The sequence below is a fragment of the Mixophyes fleayi genome, chromosome 4 (genome assembly GCF_038048845.1).
Source record: "Mixophyes fleayi isolate aMixFle1 chromosome 4, aMixFle1.hap1, whole genome shotgun sequence".
NCBI classification, from domain to species: domain Eukaryota; kingdom Metazoa; phylum Chordata; class Amphibia; order Anura; family Limnodynastidae; genus Mixophyes; species Mixophyes fleayi.
This window is the reverse complement of record NC_134405.1, coordinates 209,829,775-209,850,945: the sequence shown is the minus strand read 5'-3', so window position 1 is coordinate 209,850,945 and position 21,171 is coordinate 209,829,775. Positions and strand designations below refer to the sequence as shown.

The window sequence follows — 21,171 nt, the reverse complement described above, 5'->3', positions numbered from 1 at the left end:
GCTACATTGTTCCAGCTAAGAGTATAATATAGACTTTATTGTACAATTATTAGTAGAATAACATTGTGTTCAAACAAATATTAAATGGCAAAGGAAACAGAATGGTGTAGATTGGTCTGAGAATAAAAATATTTCTAAATTGCATTTGTACATAGGGCTCACCAAAGGCCTCATTTACAGTTTGATGCATTTTGCGTTCCAAATATCTTTCACAAAAAAATCATACATACTTGTATCTGTTGATTCACAAGTATCTCAATATAGGTCCAATTCAAAAAAGCACACAAATTTCAGGTATACAAAAGTGTATACTTACTCCTAACAATTGTGTAGAGATGCAGCTTGACAGTGTTGGTAGTAAAGGCAAAAGTCATACTACCCTATGTACACAATATAATGTAATGAAGTGTAATATACACAAGTGAGAACAATGTCTGGTCGTGGTTTTAATAGATGCAAATATTGCATTTTCCATATAAAATGTAATGATATATAAACACCCCCACAGCCATTGTTTACCTTCATAGCAATGAGAAACTTCTTTCCTGCAGTAGTCCAAATGGAAATGACAAATAAGTAATGTGAATAAACGGTCGATACTTGATATAATATAGGCGCATGCTAATGCTAATGAATGAAGGGCTATCGGTATGTGTCAATATGCAAGCAGGCATTTAGAAGAGGCTAGGTAGTGCCATTGGTGTCTTCATCATTATAACGTATCTTTATACAAGGACTTCAAGATACGGATCCAAAGAGGCATATCGAGAGATACGGCCTAAACCAAATATATTGCATCTCTAGGTGGCATGCTATAGTTAGATGAATAGACCTTTACTACCAACGTTACGCCTCTCCGGGCATATGTGGATGTAAGTCTAAAATACACACAAATCTAGATATGGATTTTTTTTTGGTATGTATGCGTACTATGAAAATGGATAGAAATAACAATTAACAAAAATAAAAAAATTATATCCCACTATCCGTATAGGAACAAAAATAAAACACTACTTCCTACCATCACACCAACATGTTATTTCCCAGAACCATATTAATGATAATTACTATCGATAGGTATATAATTGAGTATTACTATTTTGATGGGCATATCCCCATGAGAAAATGTCAATAGTTTACTTCTATTTGCTATATTCTTCCCTGAGTTTACTTCCTTCACATCTGAATGCAGAAAAATGAGGCTCTGGGACTCAACTGTGTAATCTCAGTCTCCCCATGTGAGAGCTGAGGGACAGAGGAAGAGAGCACTGTGAGGTCTGAAGCTTGTCTCAAAAACCAAGCTGAGTTATCAGAAGGAGACTGTGCTATAAAACACCATATCTCGTCAGGAATAGGGTCATGGATGAGCCCATTGTTTTTGCTCCTTACATAGTGCATAAGGTATTATGTAATACAGCAATAAAGAGACAGTAGAGAACATGGCAACAGGTTCTTTCTAATCTAAAAATACCTCATTGTGTTGTAACCTTGATATTAATAAAACTCTTCCTGAAACATCTCATACCATGGTAATCTCTTACTCAAGTTAATGTAATATACTCAAATTAGCTTACCCATACCCTAAATAAATCTTATTCATATGTTTCCTGGTACAAAGTCTATTATGGAATAAAATATACATTTATGGTACATTACATAATGGCACCTAGAGATTGTCACTCTCGAGGCATGAAATACCGCTGGACAAGCTTTACACTACACTACATTTTACATTTTACACCACAGCTGCCTTCAGACCTGTACACAGCAACACCATCAACCAAGCTAAAAATTCAAAACAGTACCTACATTAGGCCAACCATTGGTCACCCACCCATGCCAGTACTGCTGTTATTTTAAAACTATTCAATTTCTATATTTTATTATGAAATAAACCTAAAAATTACTCAACAGTAAATAACAAACCGCTTTTTGCATTTACTATAAACAAAACAAGTGTTAGGCTGGGTACGCACTACACAAATTTCCAACTGTTCAGACTCTGCACACAGAATAAGCACACATACTGGTAATTACACTAAACACACACAGAACAAAGAACATTATACTGTACTGTAACCATTACTCAGCATTGATAGGCACACGCTTACAGGCTATATATCCTTTCCTGCTAGACACGTGTTTTTAAATGATGGCCATAGTTGATACATTTTACTACTGATGGCCGCAATGTTGCTCCTTCACTACTTGTGCTATCCTAATTATTACTTTGGTCGCATATTAGTACTGGTGGACATATTAGTAGTATCTTACTATTGGTTACTGGTGACTATCAGTAGCATTTTAATAGTGCTGGACATATTACTGGATGCTGTTCTACTGGACTTATTCCTGGGCCTATTTGTTGCTGCTGATAGTTCAACTTTTACCCAAAGCATCCAAAAGGAAAGCTTCACCCTTGGATTTGACTGCATTGCTTCTACATAAAGTGGGTACTTCTGTGGCTATAGCAGGGCCGGACTGGCCACCTGGCACTTCTGGCAAATGCCAGAAGGGCCGATGGCTAGATGGGCCGGCCGACACTTCTTGGATTCCTGCACCTCTGCTGTGCGATGGACGAGGGCTCCTCTGCTCCCTCCCCCTTATCTTGTGCACTGTGCCCTGCAATGTGGACACAGTTTTCTACAGTTTTTATTTTTTTTTCTGACTAGGGAGGGGATCTCGGGGAGGGGGGGTGCCGCGATTTTCGTGGGAGGAGGGTGCGCGCATTTTCGCACGGGAGTCACGGGGGTGTCGTGACTTTCGAATGGGGTATGCGGATTTTCACAAGGGGGGTGCCACGATTCTCGCAGGGGGTGGGGGGGCAGGGTTTTCACCAGTGTGGGAGAGCCAGGGGGGAGCTGGTGCTGGAAGAGGGTGAGAACCATGGAGGAAGGGGTGCTGGAAGAGGGTGAGAGCAAGAGGGAAAGGAAGAGGGTGAGAACCACCGAGGAAGGGGGTGCTGGAAGAGGGTGAGAGCTAGGGGGGAAGGAAGAGGGGGAGAACCATGGAGGAAGGGGGTGCTGGAAGACTGGATGAGAGTGAGAGCCAGGGGGGAAGGTAGAGGGTGAGAACCATGGAGGAAGGGGTGCTGGAAGAGGGTGAGAGCAAGAGGGGAAGGAAGAGGGTGAGAACCATGGAGGAAGGGGGTGCTGAAAGAGTGTGAGAGCTAGGGGGGAAGGAAGAGGGTGAGAACCATGGAGGAAGGGGGTGCTGGAAGACTGGATGAGGATGAGAGCCAGGGGGGAAGGTAGAGGGTGAGAACCATGGAGGAAGGGGTGCTGGAAGAGGGTGAGAGCAAGAGGTAAGGAAGAGGGTGAGAACCATGGAGGAAGGGGGTGCTGGAAAAAGGTGAGAACCATGGAGGAAGGGGGTGCTGGAAGACTGGATGAGGGTGAGAGCCAGGGGGGAAGGTAGAGTGTGAGAACCATGGAGGAAGGGGTGCTGGAAGAGGGTGAGAGCAAGGGGGGAAAGAAGAGGGAGAGCACCATGGAGGAAGGGGTGCTGGAAGAGGGTGAGAGCAAGGGGGGAAGGAAGAGGGTGAGCACCATGGAGGAAGGGGGTGCTGGAAGACTGGATGAGGGTGAGAGCCAGGGGGGAAGGTAGAGGGTGAGAACCATGGAGGAAGGGGTGCTGGAAGAGCGTGAGAGCAAGAGGGGAAGGAAGAGGGTGAGAACCATGGAGGAAGGGGGTGCTGGAAGAGGGTGAGAGCTAGGGGGGGAAGGAAGAGGGTGAGAACCATGGAGGAAGGGGGTGCTGGAAGACTGGATGAGGGTGAGAGCCAGGGGGAAGGTAGTGGGTGAGAACCATGGAGGAAGGGGTGCTGGAAGAGGGTGAGAGCAAGGGGGGAAGGAAGAGGGTGAGAACCATGGAGGAAAGGGGTGCTGGAAGAGGGTGAGAACCATGGAGAAAGGGGGTGCTGGAAGAGGGTGAGAGCCAGGGGGGAAGGAAGAGGGTGAGAACCATGGAGGAAGGGGGTGCTGGAAAAGGGTGAGAGCCAGGGGGGAAGGGAGTGTTGGAAGAGAGATGAGAGCTAGGAGGGAAAGGGGTGCTGGAAGAGGGGTGAGAGAGCCAGGGGGAAGGGGGTGCTGGAAGAGGGGTGAGAGAGCCAGAGGTAAAGGGGGTGCTGGAAGAGGGGTTAGAGAGCCAGGAGGGAAGGGGGTACTGGAATAGGGGTTAGAGAGCCAGGGGGGAAGGGGGTGCAGGAAGAGGGGTGATAGCCAGGGGGGAAGGGAGAGGGTGAGAACCATGGAGGAAGGGGGTGCTGGAAAAGGGTGAGAGCCAGGGGGGAAGGGAGTGTTGGAAGAGAGATGAGAGCTAGGAGGGAAGGGGGTGCTGGAAGAGGGGTGAGAGAGCCAGGGGGAAGGGGGTGCTGGAAGAGGGGTGAGAGAGCCAGAGGTAAAGGGGGTGCTGGAAGAGGGGTTAGAGAGCCAGGAGGGAAGGGGGTACTGGAATAGGGGTTAGAGAGCCAGGGGGGAAGGGGGTGCAGGAAGAGGGGTGATAGCCAGGGGGGAAGGGGGTTCAGGGAGTAAAGTGAGAGGGACAAAGGAGAAGATGGTGCAGGGGCATAGGTAAAAGAAAGTGTAAAGGGAGAGACATCTTAAGAATGGGAATGTCAGGCAAGCAGCCATCATAAAACACAAGTAGTAATGAAGAATGGGAGTGCACAGAGGGGACAAGTGTTAAAAGAAAATAAAAAATGAAGCCTTCATACTCCATTCACTTATATTTTCCATACCCCCACTTCTAAATTTCCCCTTTGACCACTGCCCTCGGTCCCTGCTCCCGACTGGCTGTGTGAGCGGACAGCTGCAGATCCCTCATTGCCCGAGCGTGCCCAGTAGGAGAACAAAACACAGAATGCCATAATCAGGTAAGTTCATATATTTTCTCGTGTGCAATGTGTTTTTAACCATCCTTTGTTGAACTGGGGGCACTACTGTGTATCCAATAATGTTTAAAACACTATGCATTGCTCATTATTGCGCTGTAATTTTCTTGCATATTTATCTGTACAGAGACTTTTAATTAAGAGGAAAAAACACTGCTTGTCATAAATTTTATCTGTGATTATGTTTATATATATATTTTTGTTTGCATTGTAAATGGTGTATTAAGCTGCTCCTGGGACTCACACTCTAGTATCTGATATGCTGTACCAATTTATATTTGTGAATGAGTTTTTTGTCTGGGCAATACTGTATGGCATAATGTTATTTGGGGGCACTAATGTATGGCATAATGGTATTTGGGGGCACTATTGTGGCATAATACTGTATGATATATGATTTGTGGGCACTACTGCATGGCTAAATATGAATTGAGGGTAATATTATGTGGCATAATATGACCTGGGTGCACTACGGTGTGGCATAATATGAACTGGGGGCACTACGGTGTGGCATAATATGAACTTCTGCCAAAGGCAAGTCTCTCATTGTTGAATATGACGGGGGCCCAAAGAAGTTGCTGTACTGGGTCCCAAAATTCCTCTTTTCAACCCTGCCTGTGAGTCAAGGGAGTAGATGTCTCCAGGTAAATAATCTAAATGTTTCCTATCTAATCAAACAGATGGATCACATCCAATTATCTCTCACTCACCTCCTCTATCCCCCTTAATTAATATACTGTGTTATTTAAAATGAATAGAAAGGACGCATAACCAGTTACAGTAGTATAAAAAAATATTTTTCTCTGACATTTTTCTGTAGTTGGAAATACTTTTAATGCGGCCGCGTGGGTTCAAATGATCATTCAATAGTTATGTTTTTTCTGATATATTTGTTAGAGTTTTATTTCATGTGGAATGATTCATGAAAATTCTTCCATTGCTATTAAATTGAGGGAAAAGGATACCTGTTACCTATATGTGTGTAAGTATTCTGTTGTTGCTATTTTGTGGGAGATTTGAAAATAGCAAAACATTGGTTTCCTACAGTGGCGCCAGTATAATTGGTGGTATTGCTGTAGTATGGGGTGGCGTGGTGGTGGCAATGTTGTAGTGTGTTTGGGGCTTAGTATTGCTAATAAGTATGATAGGGTATTGCTGTAATGTGAGGATGAAGTCAGTTGCTGTAATGTGGGAGGTGATGCTGGTTGCTGGAATGTGGGGGTGATGCTGGTTGCTGTAATGTGTGTGTGGGGGGGGGTGATGCCGGTTGCTGTAATGTGGGGGTGGTGCTGGTTGCTGTAATGTGGGGGTGATGCTGGATGATGTAATGTGGGGGGTGATGCTGGTTGCTGTAATGTGGGGGGTGTTGCTGGATGCTGTAATGTGGGGGTGGTGCTGGTTGCTATAATGTGGGGGTGATGCTGGTTGCTGGAATGGGGGTGATGCTGGATGCTCTAATGTGGGTGATGATGCTGATTGCAGTAATGTGGTGGTGATGCCGGTTGCTGTAATGTGGGGGTGATGCTGGATGCTGTAATGTGGGGGTGATTCTGGATGCTGTAATGTGGGGGTGATGCTGGATGCTGTAATGTGGGGGGTGTTGCTGGATGATGTAATGTGGGGGTGATGCCGGTTGCTGTAATGTGGGGGTGATGCTGGATGATGTAATGTGGGGGTGATTCTGGATGCTGTAATGTGGGGGTGATGCTGGATGCTGTAATGTGGGGGGTGTTGCTGGATGATGTAATGTGGGGGTGATGCCGGTTGCTGTAATGTGGGGGGTGATGCTGGTTGCTGGAATGGGGGTCATGCTGGATACTGTAATGTGGGGATGGGGGGTAATGCTGGTTGCTGTGATGTGGGTGGGTATCGATGTAGTAGGAGTGTGTGTGGGGGGTTATTTATTACTGTAATTTGGGTACTAATAATGTAATGTCATGGTATTTATTGATGTAATATGGGTGCTAACAATGTTATATTGAGGGTCATTAGGAAAAATAAATACCCCCCCCCCCACACACACACACTCATGTTGTACTGCACCAGCAACACACACTGCGCCAGCATCAGTGTGCAACAATGTAGTGCATGGAGCCCACAAGAGGTGGGCCTATGTGCTTTAAATGCCAGGGCTGATTTTTAGTCCCAGTCCGGACCTGGGCTATAGCATATGTAGTCTTTTGTTACTGTATAATATGATGGCTTCTGTGGCTGCATAATACGGGACTCATACTGCTTTGTCTGCCACTGGTAAAGTTATATCGGTTTTTGTTACAAAGAAGAGACCCTTTAGTTATACATAACAATCAATACATGAAATTCTTTGAATGATATCCTCTGTTTTACCATTTTGTTCATCAAATTTAGATATATCTGATAAACATAAAAGAGCAAGAAAAAAAGGATAATAGTTTCTGGATGTTGTTTATAACTGACTGCATTTGGTGACATGTCATCTTCTAAACTTTAAATAAACGGTATATAAAATTCTCAATTTGTAAATACATTTCTAGCAGATATAGGGGTATATTTAACAAATTGTGATGGTGCGCTATCGTGCACTTAATGTAGAATCCATGCCCCGATGTGTCCCCCGCATATTTATTAAAGGTGCATCGCAGCAGATATCGTGGATATCTGCTGCTTTGCATTCTGCTTCGCTTTGGGGAGCAGTCACCATTTAACAGTATGGTGACTGCTCCCTCTTGCAATCTAACAAGTTCCGAAAAATAGTTTTTTTCAGGAACTTGTCTTGATAGCTGGCATACATTATCATTAATGAGAAATCTCAGTGCTGTCAGCTCTGCTCCGAAGAGCAGAGCTGGACAGCGCATGTGTGGAGGGATCATGTGATCCCTCCCTGTCACTCACCGCTCGCTCTCTGCAACGATAGTTGCAGAGATTGAGCGAGATGTTTGTGCGCATGTGCAGTTGTTCAAACTGCACATGCGCAATTGCTGAAAGAAGAAGACTGAAGAGGACGAGGAGGAGATCCAGGGACATCGCGTTTCGAAGAGGCGGGTAAGTGTGATTTTTTTTATCACAGAAACAGCAGTTTTTTGGAACTGCTGTTTCTGTGCAGGGTTGTACATAAATGTGAGAAATAGTTCAATCCTTATCATTGCGATAAGGATTGAAAACTATTTTTCACTTTATGTTAATATTGATAAATGTGCCCCTTAGATTTATTACCATTGAGCAGAATGAAAAATGAAATAAATGTTGACTCACACTGTACTGTATACACACAAAAAGCCAAAGACAATGACAAATAAAGCAAGTTCATAGCCACAATGCAGAAGATAAAAACATATTCTAACCCTCTGGAAGATATTGATTTGTTATGACCTAAGATGTACCTCGTGTAAAGGGAATGCAGCCTCATAGGTGCAGTTAGAAAGCAAGCGGTTCAGTCCTGAGAAAAAGAAAAAAGAAAATATATTTAATTAAAATTTCAATGTTATGTATTATGTTACCATTTAAATAATCATGTCAAAGATTCACCAATGAGAACACTACACATAATCAGAAGCTTGCACAGTGAAAAAAAAGGAGTCAAATATATAAACATTAATTCCCCCATCATAAAGTGCATTTTTCACAAATGTAAATGATAATATTTATATCATATTAAATTATCTGACAAATCTCTTCCCAAGCTGCTGTGACATCATTGAAGTATTACGCATCTAATAACTACAGCACAATAGTGAATAAAAGGTGAGAATTTTCCCACAGAAAAGATAGCTATGAGCTACCAGTGGCGGAACTACCATTGGTGCAGCAGGTGCGGTGCATCAGGGCCCACGGAGATAATGGGGCCATCTGCACGGGGAACTAGCGAGCTGTGGGCCCCGGTTCTCTCCTCCCCGCTTTCCTGCACCGGAGCCCACAGCTCGCTAGTTCTGCCTCTGATCTCATAAATACCTGGAATAGTAGAAGTGAGAGCATTCTCAGCAGTAAGCTATTTAGAAAAACATTGGGTTCATTTACAAATGTGAAAATATACGTAGGTGCAGCACAAAAGCTATTTTTCTGCCCCCTAGAAGGATTCAAACGGTTGGTCAAGACCACAGCAGGGAGCCTGACACAAGTCCCGCTGTCATCATCTCATCTATGCCCTATTGATAAGTCAAGGAAGGTAGCCTGTCTTACCAAGGTAGTGAAGGACTTAGCAGGAGATTAGGAAGAGAAAGTAGTCAGATGAGAATAGTTTATGTGGAGGAAGTGAGTGGCGTGAGTGGAGAAGTTAAGGCAGAGTTGGTTTTAGTGAAGACAAGGCTGTTGATTTTTGCAATGGTACATTGTGAATCATTGTGATATTGTTTATTCCTCTTTCCAAACAATGTGGAAATATAACAACAATAAAATTCTATAATATGGAAGAGTGGAATATAGTCAATCTGTCGATGCTGAACCTGTCAAAACCAAAATGTTAACAGGTTTAGTGTGTCTATGTGGCTAAAATGGCAACATTGTGACTGTCAACAGGTATTAAACACAGGGCTGGATTCCCTTGGAAGATGGGGTTCACAAAGAAAAAATCCACACCCCTGGGCAGTGGGTGTGGGGTAATGTAATATATTTTATGCTAAAAACACCATTTTGTCCCTGGTGCACTACAGGTCCCAGCAAACCCAGACTGCCATTAACAGTTTAAGCATGCTGGTAGTACTACAAAAACCAGCATACCCATGGCTGTAGGGGAATGCTGGTAATACCACAAGCACCAGCATACACATGGCTGCAGAGGCATGCCGGTAGTACCACAAACACCAGCATATTCATGGCTGCCAGGCCATGCTGGTAGTACCACAAGCATCAGCATAACCTTGGCTGCAGGGGCATGCTGGTAGTACCACAAGCATCAGCATACCCATGGCTCCCGGGGCAGGCTGGTAGTACCAGAAGCACTAGCGTATTCATGGCTGCCAGGGCATGCTGGTAGTATCACAAGCACCAGCATACCCATGGCTACCAGGGCAGGCTGGTAGTATCACAAGCACCAGCATACCCATGGCTACCAGGGCATGCTGGTAGTACCACAAGCACCAACATGCCCATGGCTTCCAGGACATGCTGGTAGTATCACAAGCATCAGCATACCCATGGCTGCAGGGGCATGCTGGTAGTACCAGAAGCACTAGCGTATTCATGGCTGCCAGGGCATGCTGGTAGTATCACAAGCACCAGCATACCCATGGCTGCCGGGGCATGTCGGTAGTACCACAAGCACCAGTATACCCATGGCTACCAGGGCATCCTGGTAGTACCACAAGCACCAGCATGCCCATGGCTTCCAGGGCATGCTGGTAGTATCACAAGCATCAGCATAGCCATGGCTGCAGGGGCATGCTCGTAGTAACACAAGCATCAGCATATCCATGGCTGCCAGGGCATGCTGGTAGTGCCACAAGCACCAGCATACCTATGGTTGCCATGCTGGTACGTGAGGAAACATAAGTACCAGCATGCGCTGGTACCCAGGGCCCACTGGGACATGTTGTCCACCAAGACAAAATGTAAATAAAACACACAACCCCTGTTTAAAAAGAAGGGGGAATGGGAAAAAAAGGTTCAAATTAATTAAACAGGTGTTACAAATAACAGACAGGACTTTGAGGTGATTTACTTCTGCAGAGACATGCATTTCTATAGGACACTAAACACTCACAAAATAAAGTAAAAAAGCATCTGCATGAATGGACCATAACAAATGAAAAGAAAGGGGTGTGTGCTACAATGTATGTACACAGCAGAATAGGCACATCCCAGTATAAGAGAACGTGGTACATCAAAACATATTTCATGGTTTCAAACGAGCCTCAGTAACTTTATAAATATCATTATATGGTCTGCATTTGAAATGAATCCGCATAATGCAGCTAACAACATGAGAGTCTGAACCGAGAACATCTGAGTGTTTTCCTCACTGCATACAATAGGTTCAAACCTATACTGCTGTACTTTGAAATGTGTTTATGTGTTTCGTTTTATCTATGTAATTTTAAAGTTAATATTTTGAAAGACTGCCTAGTGAGTCATCATTTCCTACACTGGATACTGATTGCCAGGATCTGTTTAGTCTGATAGAAACAATTATTCATCATCATGGCCACAAGTCGTGCTGCATCAACAGTACATTTACGGTCTTAGCACCTGTATTACTATGATTGTAAAATGAGTCTATAATGTATTGTAGTAATGTGAGCAGTGCAACAGGACAAATCCGACATTTATGGAGATAGAAATATTACACAGCTGGTAAAGTAACCTTTCTTTTACATAGATCTGAAACACCATACAAAAATACTGCTCTCGTATCTGCATGTTGCTGCCTAGGTAAGAAAAATTGTGTATCTATATTTCTTAATGTACAAAATTTTAATTCACAAAATGTATCACATGAATTGCATGGCATTATTTAAGTGTAAGGAGTCTTAGATAGACTAGTATATTATTGCTTTCTTGTAGATATGTTTTATGACGTGGTGATATGTAAAAAATATATTTTTAACATTTTTCTTATATTATTAAGAAAAAATGCCCCTTGATTTTTTTTACTTTATTCATATTTTTTTTTAAAATAACGTATATTGTAAAATATAAAAAAGTAGTTTTGTTACAATCGGACTAAATATTTCAGAGATGTGGCCACTTGTCTAAATTAGTATTTTATGACCTATTGCTGTGTTCCATACTATGTACCCCCTCCATCCTTTTCCCCAATATAATGTCTTACCTTTCTTCCCTTTTCTTTTCTCTGTACCCCTCCGTAAGTTTTACAAAATGTAATAAAAACTCAGTCAAAAAAAAACATAAAAAAGTGTTCTTTTGTGTTTCATTTCTTTTGCTTCATCAAAAGTTTCATTTGCACTCATTTGATTACCTATATTGTGATTATTTACTGCTTAAACAAGTTTTCTGCCTCAGCAAAACAAATATGTTGTGCGATTTAAGGATGCAGGATTGAGCCTTTTAACCATATTTCCGGTTGCAAAACCTGTACCAGCCCCTAAAGTAGCATGTAGGAACACCTACAGCAGATGCAAACTTCACAAAGCCTTGACATACAAATCCTGCATAGTGCAAGGGTGCTGCATGGTCACAAAACAATAAATATTATCAGAACTGTGCATTGTTTTTTGTTTTATTTTTTAACAAAAATAACCAATTTAATTTACTTTCATGCTATGAGCTATAAAATACAATAGTTCCTTGATACTCACTTTTTCAATATGCGACTATTTAGGAAGAAAACTATTTTATCAAATGAAATACTGTATCCTAAATAGTGTCTCCTACAATTGATTCCAATTGCTTCCTTGTTTCTAAAACTAAGTTAATGGCAGTGTCAGAGTCTCAATTTGCTCACCGTAATTCATTTACTTTGAAAAGACAACATGAGGTTGTACTGTTAGAAGTAATATCTTGAGCAGAAAGAGGACTCAGTGTCAAGCTGAGAATCTGATCTCACCAGCTGGATACACACATGCGTTTTATAAAAATAAAGCATATTTTACCAAAGCAAATTTATTATTCTTTACTTTCAGAGACAAAGGATTTCTTTATAACATTTATAGACATTTGCGGTCACTTTGAAGAACTGTATATACTTTGGGGGTAAAATTTCACACAATACAGCAAATATTTACCATTATAAGGGGTTATATAATAGAAAAAGGTTGACAACCTCTCAAATATACCATACACTCAGATCTTTAGGGGCATATTCAATTGTCGCGGGTTTCCGCGGCGTTAAAACTACTACCGTTATTACGGTAGTAAGTAGCTGGATTTTGAATCGCGGTTCAGGGAGCTGCGAGCTGAAATCCAGCGAGAAAAATACAGTAATAACGGTTTTTCAGCGCACTATTACGGTGATAACGGTTTCCGCCGACAATTGAATATGCCCCTAAGATTTAGTACCTGACAGAAAATAGCCTACAAGCATAGTTGCCAATTCCGCTTATAACAAGCGGAATTGGGCTTGTTTTATTTTTGAGTTGCGTTATTTTTCTGTTTGCAGGGGGATTTAAGAACATGTGAAATTCAGATCTCCATGTGTGGTTTAGTGGGGAACCTGTGCAGCAATGCACAGGGTGGGTATAGCTGGGGGTCCCAGTAACCAGGGGGATTCAAAATGGAGAAAGGAGTCACTTGTGTCAGTACATCTGTCTGTAGTATGTATCTTGTACCGAATATTCTCTATGTATACTGTATATTATATTTATATGTGCTCTGTCTGTATGTAGAATATTAGTATCACTGAGCCTGGCAGATGTAGGGCACAGTCGGGACCATTCCAGGATTTAAGATGTGACACTGTTTAAGGGTTAACATATTAACATATTAATTGCCTAAGGTGAAACTGCATGGAAACCGAGTATTATTCTATTTACATTCACTTTTAATCTCGTATTTGTCCCTGACTGGTCACTATGCATAGTAGATGAATAAAGTATTGGAATTATTAACTCTCATTTAATGCATTTTGATAGCAGTGAGAACAGGTCAATGTTTTACTGTACCAGATACTGCATGAAACATGGTATAGTATTTTATCCAATGTTCTATTGAGGAAACATTGAAGACAGATTGTAGAAATCTTTATATGTATTTATTTAATAATAAATACATGTTGTGGTTTTCAGTACACTAACACCCCTGTGCTCTGTAAGTTGGGCTTTTTTTTTGGGCTTTTTAGGGTTGGTTTGGGCTTGTTTTTCACTTAGCGGTTGCTTAGTTTTCATTTCAGAGTTAGCAACCCTGCCTACAAGGAACTATACCCTGTTGTGGAATGTCACATGACAGTGCCTATATCCTACTTTATGATTTAATGTCTGTATTTTGATGATCTGCAGATTTTTCCTACATGTGCAGGGTCTAACCTGTGTAATATTTGTAGCACAAGTTCATTATTATATCCTTTTAAAAATCCCTATTTTCTGAAAAATAAAATTATTTTACACCAACAACATTTCATTAAACATAGTAATGAGTAAAACCTTTGTGGCCATCTCAAGAACTTACATTAGTAAACTTAAGACTAATGTCCTATGTCCATGAATTATTGTACCCCACCAACTAGCTTCCATATTCTTTTTATCCAATTACCAGATTTCTGGGTCTACTTAAACTGGAAACACAGACCATGAGATGCTTGGTCCAATCTCACCAAAAATAAGCCTAATTTTATGTATTTTTACCTTTATCTGTATTCATGGTGGACATTTTAGCTAGCAATAACAGTCATTCTAAATCACACCATGCAATAATATTTTAGTTATTTCTTTTGTATTACTCAACCATATTTTCTGCTTGTAATTTTTTGACCCTGTATATTTCTTTCAATGCACTTTTTTGGCATAGTAAATTGCTAGCATGTCACTTGGCTGCTGGCTGATGACACAATTCATTAGAAAGATGAAGTTTGGCATAGTGGGATTCTGACTAGGAGTAGGTAAAGTGGGAATATATACCTATGGAGCTCTCCTTGTAGCTGCAAGTCAGAACAATGCAGTGTGGCTGAGGCTTTCTTAGATAATGTGGTAATGATTTAGGAAACCTGCCGCTGCTTTAATGTCCTGAAGGATTCTTCTTTGGGGGCGAGGGAGTTAGTAATGAAATTGTAGATTATGCATATTACATCTACCTCTATAACTATATTTTCTTTGCAGAAAGGAGTCAGTTCTCGCATGGTTTTATATATAACACAAACCTATTCTAACCTGTTTTACTTATACCCTGCAATGTAACTGCATTGCAATGTTGCTAACACTGTTAAAGAACTGCAGACCTCAACTGTACTATAAAAATAATAACAGAGCTAGACAATAACATCTACGCAAACAGCTTTCCCACAATTTGTAAAAGGCAGCCACAATACAATATAGAGAAAAGTGGACTAAAATTAATTTATTTAGAGGTAAAGAGCAGAGTGATAATGCCACAGAGGTTTGTGTCTAGCCAAGTTGACTAAATCGCCTTTTACTGCACAAGAAATATTCACAATGGTTTGATGAGTTGCAAATTAAACATATTTACAAAGCTTAGGGATTATCTAATACTTTCATTAATGAGCAGCATAATAAGACATGAATAATAAGAACATGAAAAAGTACATAATAAAAATGTTTTGCTATTTTCAATAAATGTAAGTGTGCCCTCTATAGTTAGTTCTTTTGTTTTTTAAATCAGGCCCCATTTTTCGGAGAACTTTTTTGCTTAAACTGCATGGCATTTTTTATTTGATTTATCATGCAAGCACTTAAACATTTTAACCCCACCTCCACCCGCTATTGTTCTAATCACCAGGTGCTTACTACAGGAGCTGGCGTGGTGACATTCCTAATCGCGGATGCACTTTTCTTACCGTTACTATGGTAAAAGTAATGCTCACTTTTGCTTGCACCTCTATGGGGCGCAAGCAAAAATGAGCGTTTCTTCTGTAAAAAAAATCCACCCGAGGCACCTTGTGCGGATATTTTAATTAAATTCCCCCAATGAAAGTAATAGGGTGAGGAGAGTAAGAGTACCTGCTCTCCATCTACTACCCCTGCTCCTTACATCCCATCAGTCACCACACTCCTTCCTGCCCGCTGATTGGAGTGATGGGTTATGGACGGGGGATGCCTTGGATGGTGCTACCTAAGACAAGATTATCACCTCTAATTTGTAGTTTTTTGTTTTAATTTTTGTTATAAAAAGGTTCTTGAAAATAACTTACCTATTTTATTTTTTCCCTCTTCGTATTTAACTCTTTGTAAAATATGATGTACAATCCGACTTCTTGTAGCATTGTTGAAAAAGGTGTCTTTGTTGTTTATGATAAAACTACAAAATAACAAAAAAAAAGCTATTACATAATGAACAACAGCACAACTCTACAGTTATTGGGACTGGTGCTGATTTGGGCATACACCCATTTGTTTAGTGAAAAATACACAAACGCAGATTTGTTCACATCTGATACTTGCACCATTATATGATTGGAGAGGCACAACGGGGGATGGAGGAGGCAGTCTAATGTAGACTGAGTACAGTAAGGGTGTGCTTGCGCAATTGTGAGTAAGGCAAGACCCGCATAGAGATGCGGATATGCCCATTCAGTAACCGTATCCGTTGCAGATGTCTGAGGATTGGTGCAAATACACACTGATGATGATGTCGGTTGCCAGCACTAGAGAGCAGCTACTGTTTGGATGAATATGGATTCACCTCGGAAGCTGAATTTTTCATTGATAGTGCCTGCATTATGATTTAGAAGTGTATTATAGAATACATTTTTACTTTCAATCATACACTAGAAGAAAGATTGTAACTGCTTTAGTATAGAGGTATTTTTGTTTAAATCAAACCTAATAGTGAATACGATTTCCACTTTCAAAACAAACTTTTCTTGTGCTTAGAATTCGACTGAGTGTAAGGGTTATATTTACTAAGCTGCGGGTTTGAAAAAGTGGAGATGTTGCCTATAGCAACCAATCAGATTCTAGCTCTGATTTTGTAGAATCCACTAAATAAATGAAACCTAGAATCTGATTGGTTGCTATAGCATCATCTCCACTTTTTCAAACCCGCAGTTTGGTAAATATACCCCTAAGTGTATGTGATGTACACCAGACCTACACTTGGAACATATGCAGCTGGTGCAGAGGTGAACACATCTTGAGATGCTTCTGACTCAGCATATTTTTACATGCATTTGTTTTGAGCATTAAGCTATAACTGAGATGAAGGTAAATGTGTTCTGAGGGCCTCACATGCAGCTCTAAGTGTATCTGACTGCGTGTCACTAACTTATAGGCTATATGCAACCTATGGAAAGAAAAAAATGCAATCGTTAGAGAAAAATAAACTAAAACATGCAAGACACATAAAACATATAGCACCTGATGCTAAGCTTGGCATATGCCTGTTTGTGCATCATAAATTATGAAAATTTGCACTGTGAATGCCCACAAGGAGAGCACATGCATAAGCGACGAGCAAAGTTGAGCACATATGGCAATTCCGCCTCTTTTGTTATTGAATCTCCTCCAACAGGGTCCATTTCTCAATACAGCTTGCTTTTATGTTATAAAACCTGTTACACTAAGACTCCAAATAATAATAACAGAAGAATCTGTTCACTAGATATTCTAAAACGCATTGCTGTTTAGATTCCCGAATGTATTAATCTATCGCCTATTAAAATGATCGTTTATTTCATGAAGATTCAAGACAAGGGATAATAACTCAGCTATCTCATTTTTTCAATAATACAATTATATTGTTTTTTTTATAAATAAGTGAAGTTACAAAAATAAAAATGCAAGGAATACGCAAATCCAATTTTTAAAATTGTTGATAAATTCATTCATCGAATAAACATAACAAAGCAATAAAATAACATTAAAGTGTATAGGTGATGGAGATTCTAATAGATTTGTATATTATGAAACAGTTCTTAACAAATTCTATACTTATATTTGCCCTAAAAGAAATGCATTCAGAAGTAATCTAGATTATCATTTAAAATATTGTATTGATGAACATTTTTCTTGGCCCCCTAATACCAAAAAGTAAAAATTCTTCACATACATTTCAATATGATTTGCTTTTATCGAGTATTTGTGAAAAAGTCCTTTTTATTATTAGGTTTGAATTATTTAATGTAGATAGTAACTTACTTGTTGACCTCTGAATGTGTATACAAACCTACTGGCTTCAGCAACAAAACCTCTGTACTTTAACTCAATTTCATTGCATTCTTAATTGGCTTAATTACATTTGATATGCACATAAAGCCCATAAGTCTTGGTAATATTATTTTTATGGGGCATTGGAGTTTCTAAAATAAAGATTGAACTTTAACTATGCAGTTGAGAGTACATAATATTTACATGTCTTAGAAGACTTTCCTTTTTTAAGCCTTTCACTATTAGGCATTGAAACTGTGTTGTTTGTTATTTCTGTTTGACCTGAAAAAGTGTATCTATTTGAACCAAGTATGCCATTTGTGAAAAATACAAATTCTGAAATAACTTTCTCTTACACGTAACATATGATGTTATGATAATTCTCCTCCTGGCACATAACATTAGAAACTGGTTTCATATTGTGATCTTTTTATTATAATTACTGTATTTGTCACTTAACTTTTCTTGGTTGTGGGGGAAGAATATATCATGCAGGAAAATGTATAATTATTGCAGAATATGTGGGGTACAGATCTAAAATAACAACCTTGTTTTTAAACTAGGACAGACCTTTTGTCATATATTTATAGTCTGTTATTATTTTCTATTATTTTTTGGGTAATTTCTAGCTCATTGCCATTGCTTTTGCCAAGCTGTAAACAAGAAAGCATATGCACTCATTATTTTTCCTTATTCCAATGTGTCGTGATAAAGTAAACTGAACAAAAACATATTCACTAGCCTTTAACAGCCACACCTGATATGCATTACAAAATGTGTATAGACCAGAAATTATCACTGTACATAGAAGACATGTTAGGCTGTTCTTTCCACAGAACACTGTTTGTGATCTTGATATGTTAATGGCCACAAGCGCTATAAAATCTTCAGTTGACTCCATATTAGACACATTGTGGTCTCAAAACTACCCTCATGCATGATAATATTCCAATTAAAATTGAACCTTTATTAAACAGGATAGTAAATATGGTCAGAAGACGACCACTGTCAGTCTGTGTGTAGTCATCTTTGGAGCACAAAACCAGACACCAGTGTTGCTGGAAGAGATTGGCTGCTCAGTCTGAGCATTAAACACCAGGGGGTAAATGTATCAAGCTCGGATTTTGAAAATCCAGCTATTTTCTCGCGGGTGTTTCATCTTGCCGATGTATTAAAGTGAAATTTGATGTAAAATGGGTTTCTGTCAAAATCGCTATTTACAAAATCGATAGAGATCAAAGTTCCGACTGTTTGCCACTCTAGCTATACAAGTCTCAAATGTATGAAGTTGCAATTAAGCAACTCTCCTGAGTTTGCTTTAAAAATTGCTAAATACAACACACTGCTACCTAGCTGCGTGAACAGATCACTGTTACACTGTCTGCCTATAGAGCCGCAGGTCCAGTGGCTGTCAAAAGTTTAAAAACAGATAAATGTTCTATAAAAAAAATGTGCCAGGCCACAATTACGATTTATTTGGGACTTTTCAAGCAGGGCATTTGGAATTACAAATTGTTTTGGACATGGTTTACAAGCATTTTAGGATTAAAAACTGCTGACAACAGATGAAAACATCAAATTGGTGAGTATATTGGGTTTATTATTTTTAATAAATTTATGTGGTATGAATGAGGGTGTTTAGTGTATTTATTGGGGTTTTATTATTTTTAATAAAAGTATGTGGTTTTAAAAAGGGAATTGTGGCTTATTTAACATTTTGCTTAGTGGTACTATAGGTCGCAGCCAGCCATGGGTATGCTGGTGCTTGTAGTAATACAAACATCAGCATGCCCACACTGTTTATGGCAACCCGGGTTGGCTCGGACTTATAGTTCCACAAAACAATATTGCGTCCGTATGTTTATTTAACTTCATTTTTGCCGTTATTACCCACCGCCCAGGGGTGTAGGAAGAGCCATAGTGATTTCAGCACTGGGCTGGGTGTCCCTAGAGGGGGTGCCCACTCGTTTTTTTCAGCGGACCCCACTCCCTAGGGAATCCAGCGCAGCGCTGAACAACCTGGAGTTTATGTGTCATTATGGTAGGGAGACCGCTGCCGCGTGTCCCCCTGCTATAGTGCCAACCACCCAGGCTGGTTTGCCTAGTGCTGGTTATGTGAAAATCAGAGGGAGCCCATGCAAATTATTCCCCGATTTTCGTGCAACCAGCAGTAGACTGACAGCACTAGGGTTAATAGTGGTTGGCCAGGGGGACCCCACGCATTTTTTGTTTTGTAACATTTATCTACTTTTACAGGGCAGTGTAACAGTGATATGTTTACTAACCACGCAGTTAGGAAACACAGGATAGTTAGCTAAACACTGGAGTGTTTAACATTGCAGCAAATCGCCAGAGATGACCAGAGATTTTTAAGATCAGAGTAAATATCGCAGTTTAATATATCTGGTGACTTGGGGGACTAAAATTGCAGGTTATCACCTGCAATTTGGCGCAATATTAAAATGCTGAAAAAAACGGACCTTGATACATTTACCCCCAGATCTCTGTTGTAATTTGTAGCCTATTGTTCCATCTATCCATTAGTGATGTGAATCCTTTATTCTGCTGATTTTGGCAACAACAGCCCATACCCAGTCACTTCTTGGTGGGAATTTAGGCAATATGAACATAACTCATACCAGTGGCACAATATTAACCTCACATCACTTGGGACATGGGTTAGATTCTGGCCAGAGCCATATATCTAGTTACATATTTTCCCAATGTTTGCGTGTCCTCCAGTAGGGTAGGTTATTTGGCTCCCAACAAAATGAATCCTAGTATGTGTGTTTGTGTGGAAGGGAATATTGACTGCAAGCTCAATTAGGGCAGGGACTGATGTGAATGATTAAATATTCACTGTATATCATTGTGTAACATGTAGGCACTTTATACATATATAAAATATTATAAAGGTAATTAGTAAGGTTCAGGGGCTGATTGGCCATAGAACCTACCAAGACTATTCCTGGTAGGTGGCTGGTGGCCTCAGGAGACTACCTAATGTCTTTTGACTACTTTGGAGGGGGGGATTTAAAGAAAATAAAAATTATTTATTTACATACGGAGGCTCTGGAACGGTCATCTGCTTCCTGGATTATTCTGGGGCCGGATTAAGGTTGGAGGGGGAGGGTAGCTGACACCAACTACGTACAAGTCATAACATGGAAATGTCTGTCTGATCGTACTGGACCAGCTGCCACTATAACACAAACTGCATTATTCTCTAAAAGGCAGATGGTTACAAACAAATGATGGATAGTCCAGTATGACTGGGCTACTTGTTACAGGCTGAGTTGTTGAATATATGATCCATGACAGGTAAGTTACACTACTTACTGATGAATTCTCTGCTGACTGAAGGGAGCAGTGTAACAGTCATTCTCCTCCAGGTCTGGTATCGTCTCCTTGTCCAGTCTCATAGGCTTTTTAGGCAACCATCCACGAAACCTGCTCAACTGCTTCTCCATCCTACAAAAACATAATAAAAATAAAAGACTTAAGCTATGTACATTGATTAATATCTGATTACCACAATATGCATACAAAGTAGGCTGAGTGGTATGCTCATTGTAATAGTTGTTATAAATTATAACA

General features: G+C 40.3%; 1 protein-coding gene across 1 annotated transcript in view; it reads right to left on the bottom strand.

Moving 5' to 3' along the window:
- Positions 1-21,171, bottom strand: part of ANO4 (anoctamin 4) — a 117,669-nt gene that overhangs the window by 50,388 nt on the left and 46,110 nt on the right. Inside the window, exons 7-9 of the mRNA XM_075209245.1 lie at positions 20,914-21,045; positions 15,621-15,727; positions 8,251-8,306 (exon numbers count right to left, since the gene is read on the bottom strand). Coding sequence (XP_075065346.1) covers positions 8,251-8,306; positions 15,621-15,727; positions 20,914-21,045 — 295 coding nt within the window. The remainder of the gene's footprint in view (positions 1-8,250; positions 8,307-15,620; positions 15,728-20,913; positions 21,046-21,171) is intronic.